Genomic DNA, 12,367 nt, shown 5'->3' with positions numbered 1-12,367 from the left:
TTTGGAATTTAGGGAATGTCATAGCTCGGGGCCTGTTCCTTCCTTTGCTACTGGACCTGCACAGTCTAAGTATCTAGAGCTTGAACATTTTTCATTGAAATTGAAGACGGCCGACAGCGTTGTTAAGACGTCCGACGATAACGTTGTAAACGTCATTAACACGTTTCAAACCGGCTTCGGTACATTTATTGTGGGTGTGTTCCAAGCATGTGACGACTTTCATGACCCTGTTCCATCATCAAGTATTGAAGTTCATCTTGCGTCAGGTCTAAACAAATCACAATACCATGTTTGGGTAAGTCCCTTATCAAGTTTAAAATGGTGTGCCTGCCTGTAGCATCTCCAAAGTGTCTATTTTCACGCTTGTTTCACTTACTGTAAGTGCTTTTTGGTATTATACTCCGCCGAGTGCCCATCTACTAGAACGAAGAAAACCATCCCAGTTTTAGTCTGGCGATCACGTCACATTGAAACCCTTGTAAGCTTAGAAGTGAAACGTATTGCTGTTCACGCACAGCAGACAAAAAGGTGGGCAGCAGTTTAATTTCTTACTGTCTAAGCATGGGTGACAAGCATGAGCCATGGGAAACTTTGCCCACTCCTTAACTACATGCTTTTTCTTTCATGTCCTGGTTGCCTGCTACACTGGAGAGGCTGCTGAACATCGTACCGCGGCTGCTGGTCATGGTGTTTTAGTTGAATTAATAATGGGGTTTTCATCCAGGACGTAAATTGGAAACTCGCGGAGCAAACTTTAAGGTACATTGGTATAACAAGTGCGTACGTTGGTTTTGTACGTTATTGGCGTAAAGCTTGGCTGGATATGCAACGCAGTTTCCAATATACAAGACGGGTTTTCCCCTATCAATAAAATGTCAACCTGCCAAAATATTTGTTCCGATTCTATATTTCAGAGCACAGCTCTTAGGCGACCACTTCCGCTTGAGCGGCAAGGAAGACAGCAGTAGGAGGAAGGTGGAGGAGGAGGGGGAGGAGAGACGAGGAGGAGGAGGCAAGGAGCTTGAAGCATGAGTAGGAGGTGAAGGAGAGGGAGGGGGTGGAGGAGGAGGACGGGAGGAGGACTAGCAGGCAGGATCACGAGGGAGGAGGAGGAATATACCTTCCCCTCAGTAGCCTTTCCTCCTCCTCCTCAAAAGCTGCGCTCGAATTCGGCTTTCATTTTTTTGGTAACTATTTTAGGTGTTATAGTCAACTATTTTGATTTGATGAAAATACCCAATACCACTCCAGCACCTTGGCGCGGAAATGGTATTGTCGTTGCGTATCGTCATAGAAACACAAATTAGAGCGGCTAAGGGAACCCCTTTTGCATATCCTACACAGTACGATGGGCCGTCCGGTACGAACTGCGCATGTGCGAGTCTTCTGCGGTAGCGGATGCGCAGTTCGTACCGAAGTAACCATTGTGCCGTATTGCGGTGTCATCCTGACTGTTATTATGCTGTTGTGACACAACTCACGTGGCATACTAACCAGAGCCGCAAATGGGGAAAGTTCGGCCAGTGGGTGTGGCAACGAGGGCGCCGAAGAGGAGAAAAGTGAACGAAAGGGAGGAGAGTGCTGAAGGAGCGAGAGAGAAAGAAGGGAGCAAAAAGGAGACGACCGCCATTTTGACGCAACACGCTTTCCGTACAGAGCGCTGTTAAAGTGACGCGTCGTCTGCTGCGGGTCGACTTCTTTTTCGCCTGTATAAAAGTTTGCGGTCAGACGTCGAGTAAACTTCATTCGTTAGCTTGTTAACCCACCGAGGAATAACAGTATATCATTTTCTTGCCATAGCCTGCAATACAAAAGGAAATAACCGTAATTTAGATGCCGATCCCATGCATTTCACCGGGCGAATCAATGAAATTGGCGGCCCTCCCCGCTCAGCTGGGAGCAGCCGGGAGTTTACGCCCATGCGCTCACGCCTCTCGCTCTGCGCCGTGGGCTGGTTGGCTCACTCGGGAGGAGAGCGTTGCGGCGGCGAGATCATAGACTGGCCAAACTCTCCCCATATATGGCTCTGGTACTAACTGACCTGTGCCGAACAACCCGTTCGGCACAGGACGAACCGTTTGTGTAGAAACGACTCACTAAAACGCCCTACTGTCTTTTTGAAGTCGGACCGCAGTCGGCGCTTTACGATCAGGAGGAGCCAATCCAGCAGCACCAAAAGTGCCTCGTCATAGTGTTCGTCGTCTTTGTGGGCTTCCAATTACCGACTAAACGAATCTAGCTTGCTAAACGGCTGTACCATTTATAACGGGTGGTAGCTCGCGCCACCTAGAATATAAATTAGCCAATCACTGCGCGTGATTGGTTTAGTCTGTGATAGGCAGCGCATAAAGGCGATGAGCGCCGTGATAATGCACTTTTTGCGCCGCTTGATTGGCCCCGATAGATCGCGGTGTCGACTGGGGTTGGACTTAAGAAGGGGGCGATCAGGTCATCAACTGGTATGCGGCGTTTGTAACACGCTCGAATCACGAAATTCCGTTACCTGCGACGAACTGTTGCAGCTCCTGGGTACTGGTTCTCCCGGGTCCTCTGTAAGACTGCTTCAGGATGACGAAAGCTTTTGCCACATCGCTGTATTCCGGGTGTGGAACATCGATCACGGCTGCTTCTTCGACACCCTCGTGAGACAACAGAACGGCTTCGATTTCCGACTGGGCAACTAGCCGTTCCATGCAGTGAAAGAATTGCTTAATACGTTCTACGACGTAGAACCTTCCAGTTTCGTCGTAATAGACGATGTCCCCTGCAAATGGAATGGCAGCCGCTAGCCCCGACGTGCTTGGTTCATTCAAACAGGGATATCTACACAGGTTGAGTAATGTTCTTTTGTAGATAGTTTAGCGACATAGAGAACCAAAAATAAAAAAAAAAGAAGGAGAGGGAGGAGGAAGAAAAGGTACCTAAATAAGAAAAAGGTATCATTTTTACCCTTCGAGAAATATGTTGGTCTTTAGAAAGGGCAATCCGCCAGTCGAGACAGCCGTTCTGACTGTCTCGGCGAATCGGGACCACGACTGGACAATGCGGACAGCGTGACGCGGGTGCGTTCTTGGACCTGAAGGGGGCGGGGGGGGGGGGGGGAGGGAAGGAGGGGGGAGTTTTCTAACCAGTAAAGGATCCGGAAATCTATCACTTCGAGAGAGGGTTATGACTCGCGGTGAATGCAAACGTGCGAACGGTGGTGATGCGATTTTACTTGCATGTACATTTTCTATATACTTGTCGTTTTCTTTGTTGTACCTTCTGTCTGCTTCTTGGACTACTCACGAAAATCGCGACTAGTCGCCACCTTGCGGGGTCGGTGCTCGTGGAAGAAGGGAATGCTTACGCTTGTGGCACCTGCATCTTAGCAGCACGAAACAAAAATGCGTGGCCCACTTGCAAGGGAAACAACTATTGTTCCACGCCGAGAAAAGGAACAAAAAAAGCTTTTAGGCGCGAAGTTCCTTGGGGTCTAGCCTTGTCCGTCCGGCGTCTGTGCTCGCATCGATTGCCATTCCATCTGTCTTCTTAAAAAAAGAAAAAAGGAAAACATCTTTGCGCAGTCGACAGGATTTGAACCTGTGCAGGGAGACCCCAATGGATTTCTAGTCGATCGCCTTAACCACTCGGCCACGACTGCGGGACGAGTAGGGGGCTCTGAGATGTGGTAGTAACTCTCTCTCTCTCTCTCTCTTGTGTCCGTCTATTTTGCGCTAAACCATGTATCCAAAAGTAACTCAAGAGCTGGGGATGTCATGGATGAAACGTTGTATGGAGCCGCTCAACGTCTATACAGGAGAGGGCGCTGCGGTCAAATGCGTAAATAATCGCGTTCAACTTTGCATGCATCGGCTCAACGTTTATAGGCGAGAGGGCGCTGCGGTCAAATGCTCAAATGCGTATATAACCACGTTCCATACCACACAATATCTTTCTGACATGGACCGGTGACTTAAGCGGTGGAGATGCGTTCCCACGGTTTCTAGCGGATCCAAGCTGATCCGCTAGAAGAACCACTGGCTCTGCATTTCACCGACCATGAAGCAGTAATAATAAAGTCGAAACGCATCCCGGAACTCAGCACTTACTATGAGCAATAAAATAAATCAGCGCCATCAGCACTACCTATGAACAAAATCAGTATCATCAGCACCACTAGAGCTTCGCCCGTATCAACATCATTCACCACGTGGAGATGCGGTCATTTTTGTTTTAGATGCTCGAGCAAACTTCTCCAGTACCCCTCGTTGAAAAGACCTTTTTTGTTTTTGGCTGGTTGAGGAGGCTCAACGTTGTTTTCTTGATGATGTACTAGGACAAGACGCACATACTCGGATATCCCTAGAGACAAAATAAGGTGAACGAGTATATTACGGTCCGTTTAGACTGATTTCTACATTGATGTAGATATTAAATCATTATTAAATTGTAAAAAAATGTCCAGTATTCAATGCGGTACCTGTTCGTAGCCATCCCTCCGGAGTGATCACCTCAGCAGTCGCGTCTGGGTTGTTGTGGTAGGCTCTCATATTTGTGGGTGACTTAACCCAGAGCTCGCCGTGTTCCTTAGGTCCGAGAACTTTTCCAGTGTCTATGTCAACAACCTGTTTTTTTTTTTTTTTTTTTTTATTGTTTAGAGGACAATGAGCTTATATACATAAAAGAATATCTCTATTGCATGCATTAATTCGTTACATTTTTTGTAATGAACTAACCAGGGTAGGAAATACAAGAACTTACAAGAAATGAGGTCAAAAGCTGAAGTGAATTTAGACGGTTAGATGTGGCGATCACAGATTCAGGAAACGCTTTTCGGCCCTTTTAGACCATTCGATAGTGTTCCAGGCCCGAAATGTTTCCTGATTTTGTGTTCGCCACAGAAAATACTAAACATTAAGGGACAATATTGTTTTAATAATGTAAGAACTAATCGAGCCCTAATATGATTTACCTAAATTCGGATGTGTTTATTATACAAATCATGCGATCTCTTTTATTTTTTATTATTTCTTTTTAACAGGGATTCACCTACCATCATTTGCACATCTGGAGCCGGGAAACCGATTGTTTTGTATTCCATTGTGTCGCGTGGCATCCAGGAGATCACATTCGAGAGTTCCGTTGTCCCGTACATGCTCCTGAAGCTTTTTAGGCAGAACGCTGAAAATATCGTTTCTGCGGCCTTTTCTGTTACGCGAAGGGCAATGACTACTACGTTCCTTACGTTGAGAAGGCGTATTCCACTCTCAATAATGTGCGCGGCAAGCCGGTGTATGGATGTGGTGCTAGCAAAAAGCGTCGTGATCTGCAGGCAAACACAAAACAAAAAAAGCATTAACCGCAGTGATAAATACAGTGTTATTGTTAAAACTTGTATTTAGAAATGACCGTCGCCGTTCCATCCCTGTTGCTCTTACAAACTCCTTTTACTCTCTTACACGCTTCTGCACCCTAAAATGTCCAAACAAAACAGATGGCATTTTTTTAGACTTTTCCATACCGTTCGATAGCGTGCCGCATCGCCGTCTAATATCTAAACTTTCCCCACTCCGCATCAACCACCTAACCCTTTCCTGGATTCAGAACTTAATTTCCCTCAGACAACACGCTACCGTAGCCGGTAATTCACTTCTGAGCTTTTAGGTGTAACCTCTGGGGTTCTGCAAGGTACTCTCCTTCGCCCCCCTTGTATCCTAATCTAGATTAACGACTTCCCAAAGTCACTAACATCAGGTGTGCGTCTATTTGCTAACAGATTGTGTGCTATTCAAAAATATTAACAATCCTGATGATCACCTGCGTCTTCAAAGCGATGTTTACCAAGTAGTGCGCTGGTGCTCTAAATGGCAAATTGCCCTTACAGTGCTAAAAACAAACTTGTTTCATTCACCTTTACACGAACTTAGACTTCACATATTCACTTAACATTTCGCCCGTCGCCACCGTTTCTGCTAGCGAGTACCCCGGTATTTAACTCACCTCTAACCTTTCTTGGGTACCCCATAGAAGCACGATTACCGCTAAAGCATCCTGTACACTAGCTTACTTAAAGCGCAATCTAAAATCTGCTCACCTTCACCTTCGTAAATTATCTTACGAAACAACTTCCGCCCGAAATTAGAATATCTGTCGCCCGTCTGGTCCCCTCACCAAACATATCTTATTATCAAATCGAATGTCTTTAAAATCGAACTGCTCGTTTCATTTCATCATCGTAGTCGCGTTTCGACAGCATATCATTAATTAAACAAAATTATTCGATTTCCTTGCTGAAAACGCCCTGTACGATTTCTCTTCTATGCTTAATCCACAGACAATGCTATAGCCTCATGGAACTTACTGCTCTCTTCTAGAACTACTTAATAAAGAATCACGAAACTTTAACACTAAGATCGTCAAGCATATTTTTGGTACAATATTAGCATTAATCAATTCTGCCTTTCCACGTGCCTTCAATCTCTAGAACGATCTTCCCGAAGCCATGGTGTATTTCTGATCATGAACGTTTTCGGTCAGAGATAACAGCCATTGTTTTAGCATACATAACAGCGTCAGATCCGTTCATCCATTCATTTTTTGAAAATTAAAGCCAGCTGATTGTGTTTTTTAACTGAATATTAACAGAATATTGTACGTCCCTGTTTACAAGATTTGAGATAATAATGTATACATTTATGTTTCGTTTCTAAGTTTACGTGTTTTGCATAATACTTACTTGTGTAATAACTATGACCTATACTGATATCTGTGATATTGTACTGGTGCTAGTATGCAGTGCGGTACGGGCCGTAATTTATTGCTCATGTTTGTATCCGAGTGTAGTGCCCCCCCCCCCCCCCTCCGTCTAATGCCTAAAGGACTTTGAGGTATTTTTATTAAATAAATAAATAAACTATATTCTTGTAAACTCAGAAATCCACGATATGGCCCCAAAAGAACTGAGAAGGCTGTACCTCAATTTACTTTTGTTGTTACTGATACTCCTAGTTACTGATACATCCAGGAGCTAGCGTAATGGAATTGCACCAGCCAGTTAAGTGGTGGAGAGGGAACCATAAATAGCAGATTGCCCTCACACCTGGGTTTGATTCCTCTGTGGTCTTTGCGGTGTCCCTCGGAGTGCCACGTTTTATGTATAAATTTGGAAGTAAATTCGAAGAAATTGCCAGAATCGAGCGTTTCTTAACAATTACTATTTCCTTTCTTAAATTAGAACCGCTCTCGCATTTAACAGCATGGTGTAGTTATTCATTTAAAATGGCCGTGGTTGTTCCCTAATAAGATTCATAATGACCAAAACGGACAAAAAATTTGCCCTTTAATCTTCTCCTTCGTCGCTGTTTGTTGAAGCAAGATTTCATTCAAGATGCCTTTGTTGCTGCGACAATGATTTTATTCGAAGCGCTCTGCTATTCAAACTCTTAGGAGAGGTTAGGAAGAGCTAACTGTTGACAATGAAGCAAATGCTGATTCTGCAAATCAGGTTTTTACCACATACGACCCACGGCCTGCATGCCGGACGTGCTGCAATTGGTTTGTTTCGAATGAGTGTCGCTGATTGATTTCGGTCACCAATCAAAAACGTTCAAATGGAAATCTTAAAGCTTGTTCAGACCATACTTATGGGCCGGATGAGGACCAGTTAAGCTGCTTGGGTAGGTTTCTTTCCTCGGCTCCCATCATGCTTACGTGGTGATTAAAGCTATTAATATTATTATTGTTATTAATTTCCGATGGCTTGAGCAAACTGCTCATTGAGAGAGTTACCCAGTGACATACTCGCCGAACATAAAATCTCGTTCTGCAGTTTTAGCTCTCCAGCGTCCAAGCTTGATCGAGCCGTTTCTTTTCTGAATTGTGCAGAAAAACTATGTGCCGATGAAACAGAAACTGCCAGGACCATAAGAGGTAATTGTTAGTCATGTTCAGGAATCTTAAAAAAAATGAAAGCCGTTTACAACTCCCTGTAACGCCGAATTAGAGCGCAGCTCTTGAGGACGAGGAGGAGGGAAGGGTACTGGGGGGTCAGTTGACCTCGGTAGGGGGGGGCACGTGACCTGGGAGATCACGTGACCTCGGGAAGGGGGTCACATGACCTGGGAGGTCACGTGACGGTGACGTCACTGATGACGTCATCGGCATCCACATCGTCATCATCACTGATGACGTCATCAGTGACGTCACTGATGACGTTATCGGCATCCGCATCGTCATCATCACTGATGACGTCATCGCCACGTGACCCCCCCCCCCCCCCCCCCCCTAGGTCCTTCCGAAGAAACCCGAGGTCCTTTTGAAATACTCCCGAAGGAACCCGAGGTCCTTCCGAGGTCCTCCCGAAGAAACCCGAGGTCCTCCCGAGGTCCTTCCGAAGGAATCCGAGGTCCTCCCGAAGGAACCTTCGGGAAAATTTACCCATAATGTACCGCGCGGTTACGCCGACGGCGACGGCGACGCCGACGCCGCTCAAGCCGGGAACGGGTGCCTAAGAGCTGCGCTCTAAAAAGAGCTGTACGGCGAAGAAGGAGAGAAGCCGCTCAACACCGCGACTTTTCGCTTTTGATGGAGCCTATTCGTTCACTTAATCGTAAGCACTCAAACACTTCATTATAGCTGCGTGGAGAAGGAAACAAGCAAACGACGACTAAGTGTGGATTCGATTTATAACTCGAGGAAGAATACAGACCATTTTGTGATATCACATGCCTGCATGAATGACATACTCAGAATACCGGCACAGGCGTTTAGTAAACATGTAACGAGTATTTGTTCATGAATTGATTGTGATTTCTTCACAATGATGAAATCGCGTCTAAAGAAACGATGTTTTTCAACACTCATGTGGTTATTGAAAAGTACCATGAAATGGTATTTAGGCTTCAAATGTTAAACTAAAAGCATCATTTTCGCCCAACTAAACTTTAGAAGCATTTCTAGAATTTTGACAAATAAATATTTTTATATCCATCGAATGTCGCTTGGAACAGCCGAAAATGGACTGGAACCTTCCGGAAGAGCACGGATCGGTAAAAGGAAGAACGCGGCAAAGCGGGTTTGAACTTCGTTTCTCCGCGTGGCAGTCGCGTGCGGTTCCATTTCGCCCGCAGCAATAATAACAGATACTACAATACTCAGTTTTTTTTTTCCCAAAGAGACGAACTGTTTTACCTTGTTCTTTCGCACGACGTCCACCATTTCGTCAAAGCTTGTTCCTCCGGGAATAATGACGCAGCTGGCGCCGGAGCAGACAACCCTCATGATCATTCGGAATCCAACCGTCTGTGTGACAGCGAACAGCGCTCCAACGGTTTCTGTCTCGTCAAACATCATGTTGAGCCTGAATTAAATTGGAGCGATTCAATAGGTCACTCTGGTGTGCAGCTCCGAACGCCAACATGGAAATACAACGTGCTAACAGTATAGCAAATCGCCACTTATGAAAAAGGAGAAATCAAAATTCAGAGTTCTTGCTTTGCAATAAGAATTCTAAGATATGTAGTTGAATCTACCTTCCAGTTAAAAATAAACATGACATACATAGTGCACTATTGAGCAACCTTGCTAGTTATACGTTTGGGGAATCAAAAGAGGAAAGTTTCCCGGGGTATATATGCAGGGTATTTCTGCAATAATCTTTAAAAATATGCTTTTCGAGATTTAAAATAAAGAATAAGAACTTTCGGGAACAAGTTATTGTTCTTGGCTGACGTCAAGAATTAAATTGTGAAAATCATGCAGTTTAGCAATGAAATTAACTAAAATTCATCCTTTTTTTTTTTAGGTAGGAAAGTAAACATGTGGTTCCACCGAGAAACTTGCTGAGCAGCGCTCTAAACAACAGGTGTAGCATTTTACGGCGTTCTGAAGAAGCGCTCGGTTTGGATGTGTTTCCAGGTTTCAGTTTTTTATCGGAGCGCATCTTCGAGCCCGAGCTCCTGCGGCGCGAAGCCACCGCCACTGAGACGCGCACGTGTGTTGCGCGTCTCGGCCACCGGGGAGCAGGACCGCGGCCGCAGAGATGCGCTCCGATATGAAACCGTAACCTAGAAACGCATCCAAATTGAAGGTTTTTGCTGAACGCAGTAAAATGCCCGCTCGCTGCCTTATATCTTCCTAAAAAAAGTTTATTACGTGGTTTTCGATGATGCTCAGCAAGGTTTTCAGTGGAGCCATACGTTTATAGTTCTTGCATCGATAAGCGGGTTCAGGAATCTGAAAGCTATCTTTAAAGTCGAAGCGAGTCTTCAACTTTTCATGATACTTGAAATATTCGTAAAAAATTCCTAACGTGCCGTTTTTTTGTTTTTTTTTTTTAAATTTACATTCCGCCGTTTTACAGAGGCCTTAATTAATTTATCTGGGAAATAATTTCGGCTTTTGCCACTCGTATTTACGAGATGCCGAGTTCATCAGAACCGTGCTGTCGGAAGTGGCTCATGCGGCTCGTCGATAGTTTCGGTGTCGCGCTCCTGTACGCTGTGCTCCGTTTATTTGCTGCGCTCGGAGTTTGAAACTGGGAACGTCGGAGTAGGAGTAAAGGAGTGCGGGCTTAACGCGCCTTAGGCTTCCGTGGATGTTAACAGCACCCAACCTCCCGAAAATAAGAAAGGAGGATACGACAGCGGGGACGGGAGGAGGAACTCCGTGCTGTTTGCTTGGTTGATGGCCTCACTTAAACGGACACTGACAACACCCCCCCCCCTTTAAAAAAAAAAAACACATGGCTAGGCGATTTTTTACGGTGTCGGAAGACTACCCAATCACGTTTTTGCTACAGCGTCACTTATATTTTTAATAAAGTAAAAAAAAATGATCGAAACCGATTCCCGAAAGTGGACTGGGAACGAAGAAGAAATAGAGAGGAGGAGAATGTTAACGAAAGTCAGGTGGCTCAATAGCATTTTTTTTTGTTCAATCAACGTATTTGGAGTTTTAAAGAGATTGTACGGTCGAAACCGGAAGTACTTAAGTCCTTGCGCTCGTTACGTTGAGGGAGCATTCATATAGACAAACGTCATTTTTATTTTGATATATGATCTCCCGTTATTACTTAAACCTTTCATGAGCCTATGTACGAAACTGCACCCCGAATTTCGCCAGTGTCAATGGCTGACATCCGTAGGTGCTTCGTGACGTCACAAAACGCAAAGGTTTGACGGATGGTGAGGATAAGAAGCGTTGGTCGATGGACGTCTTGTATTTTGTTTCGAATTATATAGTCTCCTAGGCAGTACCCTACTGAAATACGGTTCTTTTAATGCAGTTCCCAAGTACGTGCAAAAAAAGTCACGCCTTTCAGCGGGATATTACTCGCAGACAGCCATAAGCTTCGAGCAAACATATGCCATTTTGCGCAAACAACTGCGACGGACGCCGATCGAACTAGGGTCGCTTGCAAAGCAAAGGATGCAGATTTCGCCTCTGAAACGGCACCTAGGTACACGAAGCGGCATCTGGGTAGATATTTCGGCGGATCCACAGGATCGGTGATGAGGCTGCTAGTCATTCCCTCAGAGGCGACGTCCGCGGGTCGAAGGCAAACGGCGAACCGTTCAAATGCATGTCGTCACTTGATTTGGACGAGCTTGGTGAGTCGTAGTCACGCTCTATTTTCACACGTGGGTCAAACAGATATCGGGCTACACGCGTGCTAAATACAACCTCTTGTATCATTTCGAGAGGGCCTAGTTGTTGGTTTCGGTTTCGCTGCATAATCAAGGTCTGTTCGATTCGGCCAGGAAGTTCTGAACTATAGTCGGTTACAACCAAGTCAAGAAGGTAGCGGCAAATGCCCCTCAAAGGGAATCTTTGCATTTCGACGAAGTTCGCGGCATCATGATCATTCTGCGTCGGGAGTCACTGGCGGCAGCGCGCGGTCGGTATACCGGTCACCTCGAAGACGAAGGCCTGACGATAGCGTCTTGACCAATATAGTTATCGACCGTAACTTTGCCTTCAAGTTAAAGCGAGAAGCGGCAAAAATGGCGATTCTCGGCGTTTTTCCCAGGCCGGTTAGTGGGCGTCCACAGATACCAGCGGACAAAGCATGCACTATTACGTTCCGCTACGGGGACATGCGAGTGCCAACGTACTAAATCCCAGACTTCTTTAATGTACCGTAGTGGTTAATATGCATCCAAGAGCAACCGAAGGCGGTGACTATCAAGAGGGCAATACCTTTCCCGTGTCTGCAGTAAGAATATCAACACTGTGGATCCCCATATAGCATCAAAAAGGAACAATTTACGCGAGCCAATATTTCAACACTCACCCACAGGGAGCAAAACCTACGCGAGCAGGTGCCTAAAACGCTTTCAGATTATCATAATCAAGTAAATTCCTACCCTTTGTTATGATCTCAATT

General features: G+C 45.4%; 1 protein-coding gene across 1 annotated transcript; it reads right to left on the bottom strand.

Annotated features, from left to right (window-relative positions):
• Positions 1-2,486: 2,486 nt before the first annotated feature.
• LOC115309253 (4-coumarate--CoA ligase-like 6) lies at positions 2,487-9,333 on the bottom strand. The gene is made up of 4 exons (XM_040499422.2): positions 9,172-9,333; positions 5,036-5,308; positions 4,463-4,607; positions 2,487-2,764 (listed from the first exon to the last, which is right to left on the bottom strand). The coding sequence occupies exons 1-4, from the start codon at positions 9,331-9,333 to the stop codon at positions 2,487-2,489; spliced, it is 858 nt and encodes a 285-aa protein (XP_040355356.2).
• Positions 9,334-12,367: the final 3,034 nt, after the last annotated feature.

The sequence above is a fragment of the Ixodes scapularis genome, unplaced genomic scaffold (genome assembly GCF_016920785.2).
Source record: "Ixodes scapularis isolate PalLabHiFi unplaced genomic scaffold, ASM1692078v2 PGA_scaffold2__306_contigs__length_199485367, whole genome shotgun sequence".
Taxonomy (NCBI): Eukaryota; Metazoa; Arthropoda; class Arachnida; order Ixodida; family Ixodidae; genus Ixodes; species Ixodes scapularis.
This window is presented reverse-complemented; position numbering and strand designations above follow the sequence as displayed.

Coding starts and splice junctions, on each gene's coding strand:
- LOC115309253 (XM_040499422.2), bottom strand. CDS start 9,333: ATGATGTTTGACGAGACAGAAACCGTTGGAGCGCTGTTCGCTGTCACA. Junction 5,309..9,171: donor ACGTCGTGCGAAAGAACAAG/GTAAAACAGTTC, acceptor GTTTGCCTGCAG/ATCACGACGCTTTTTGCTAG. Junction 4,608..5,035: donor CTCCAGATGTGCAAATGATG/GTAGGTGAATCC, acceptor AAAAAAAAACAG/GTTGTTGACATAGACACTGG.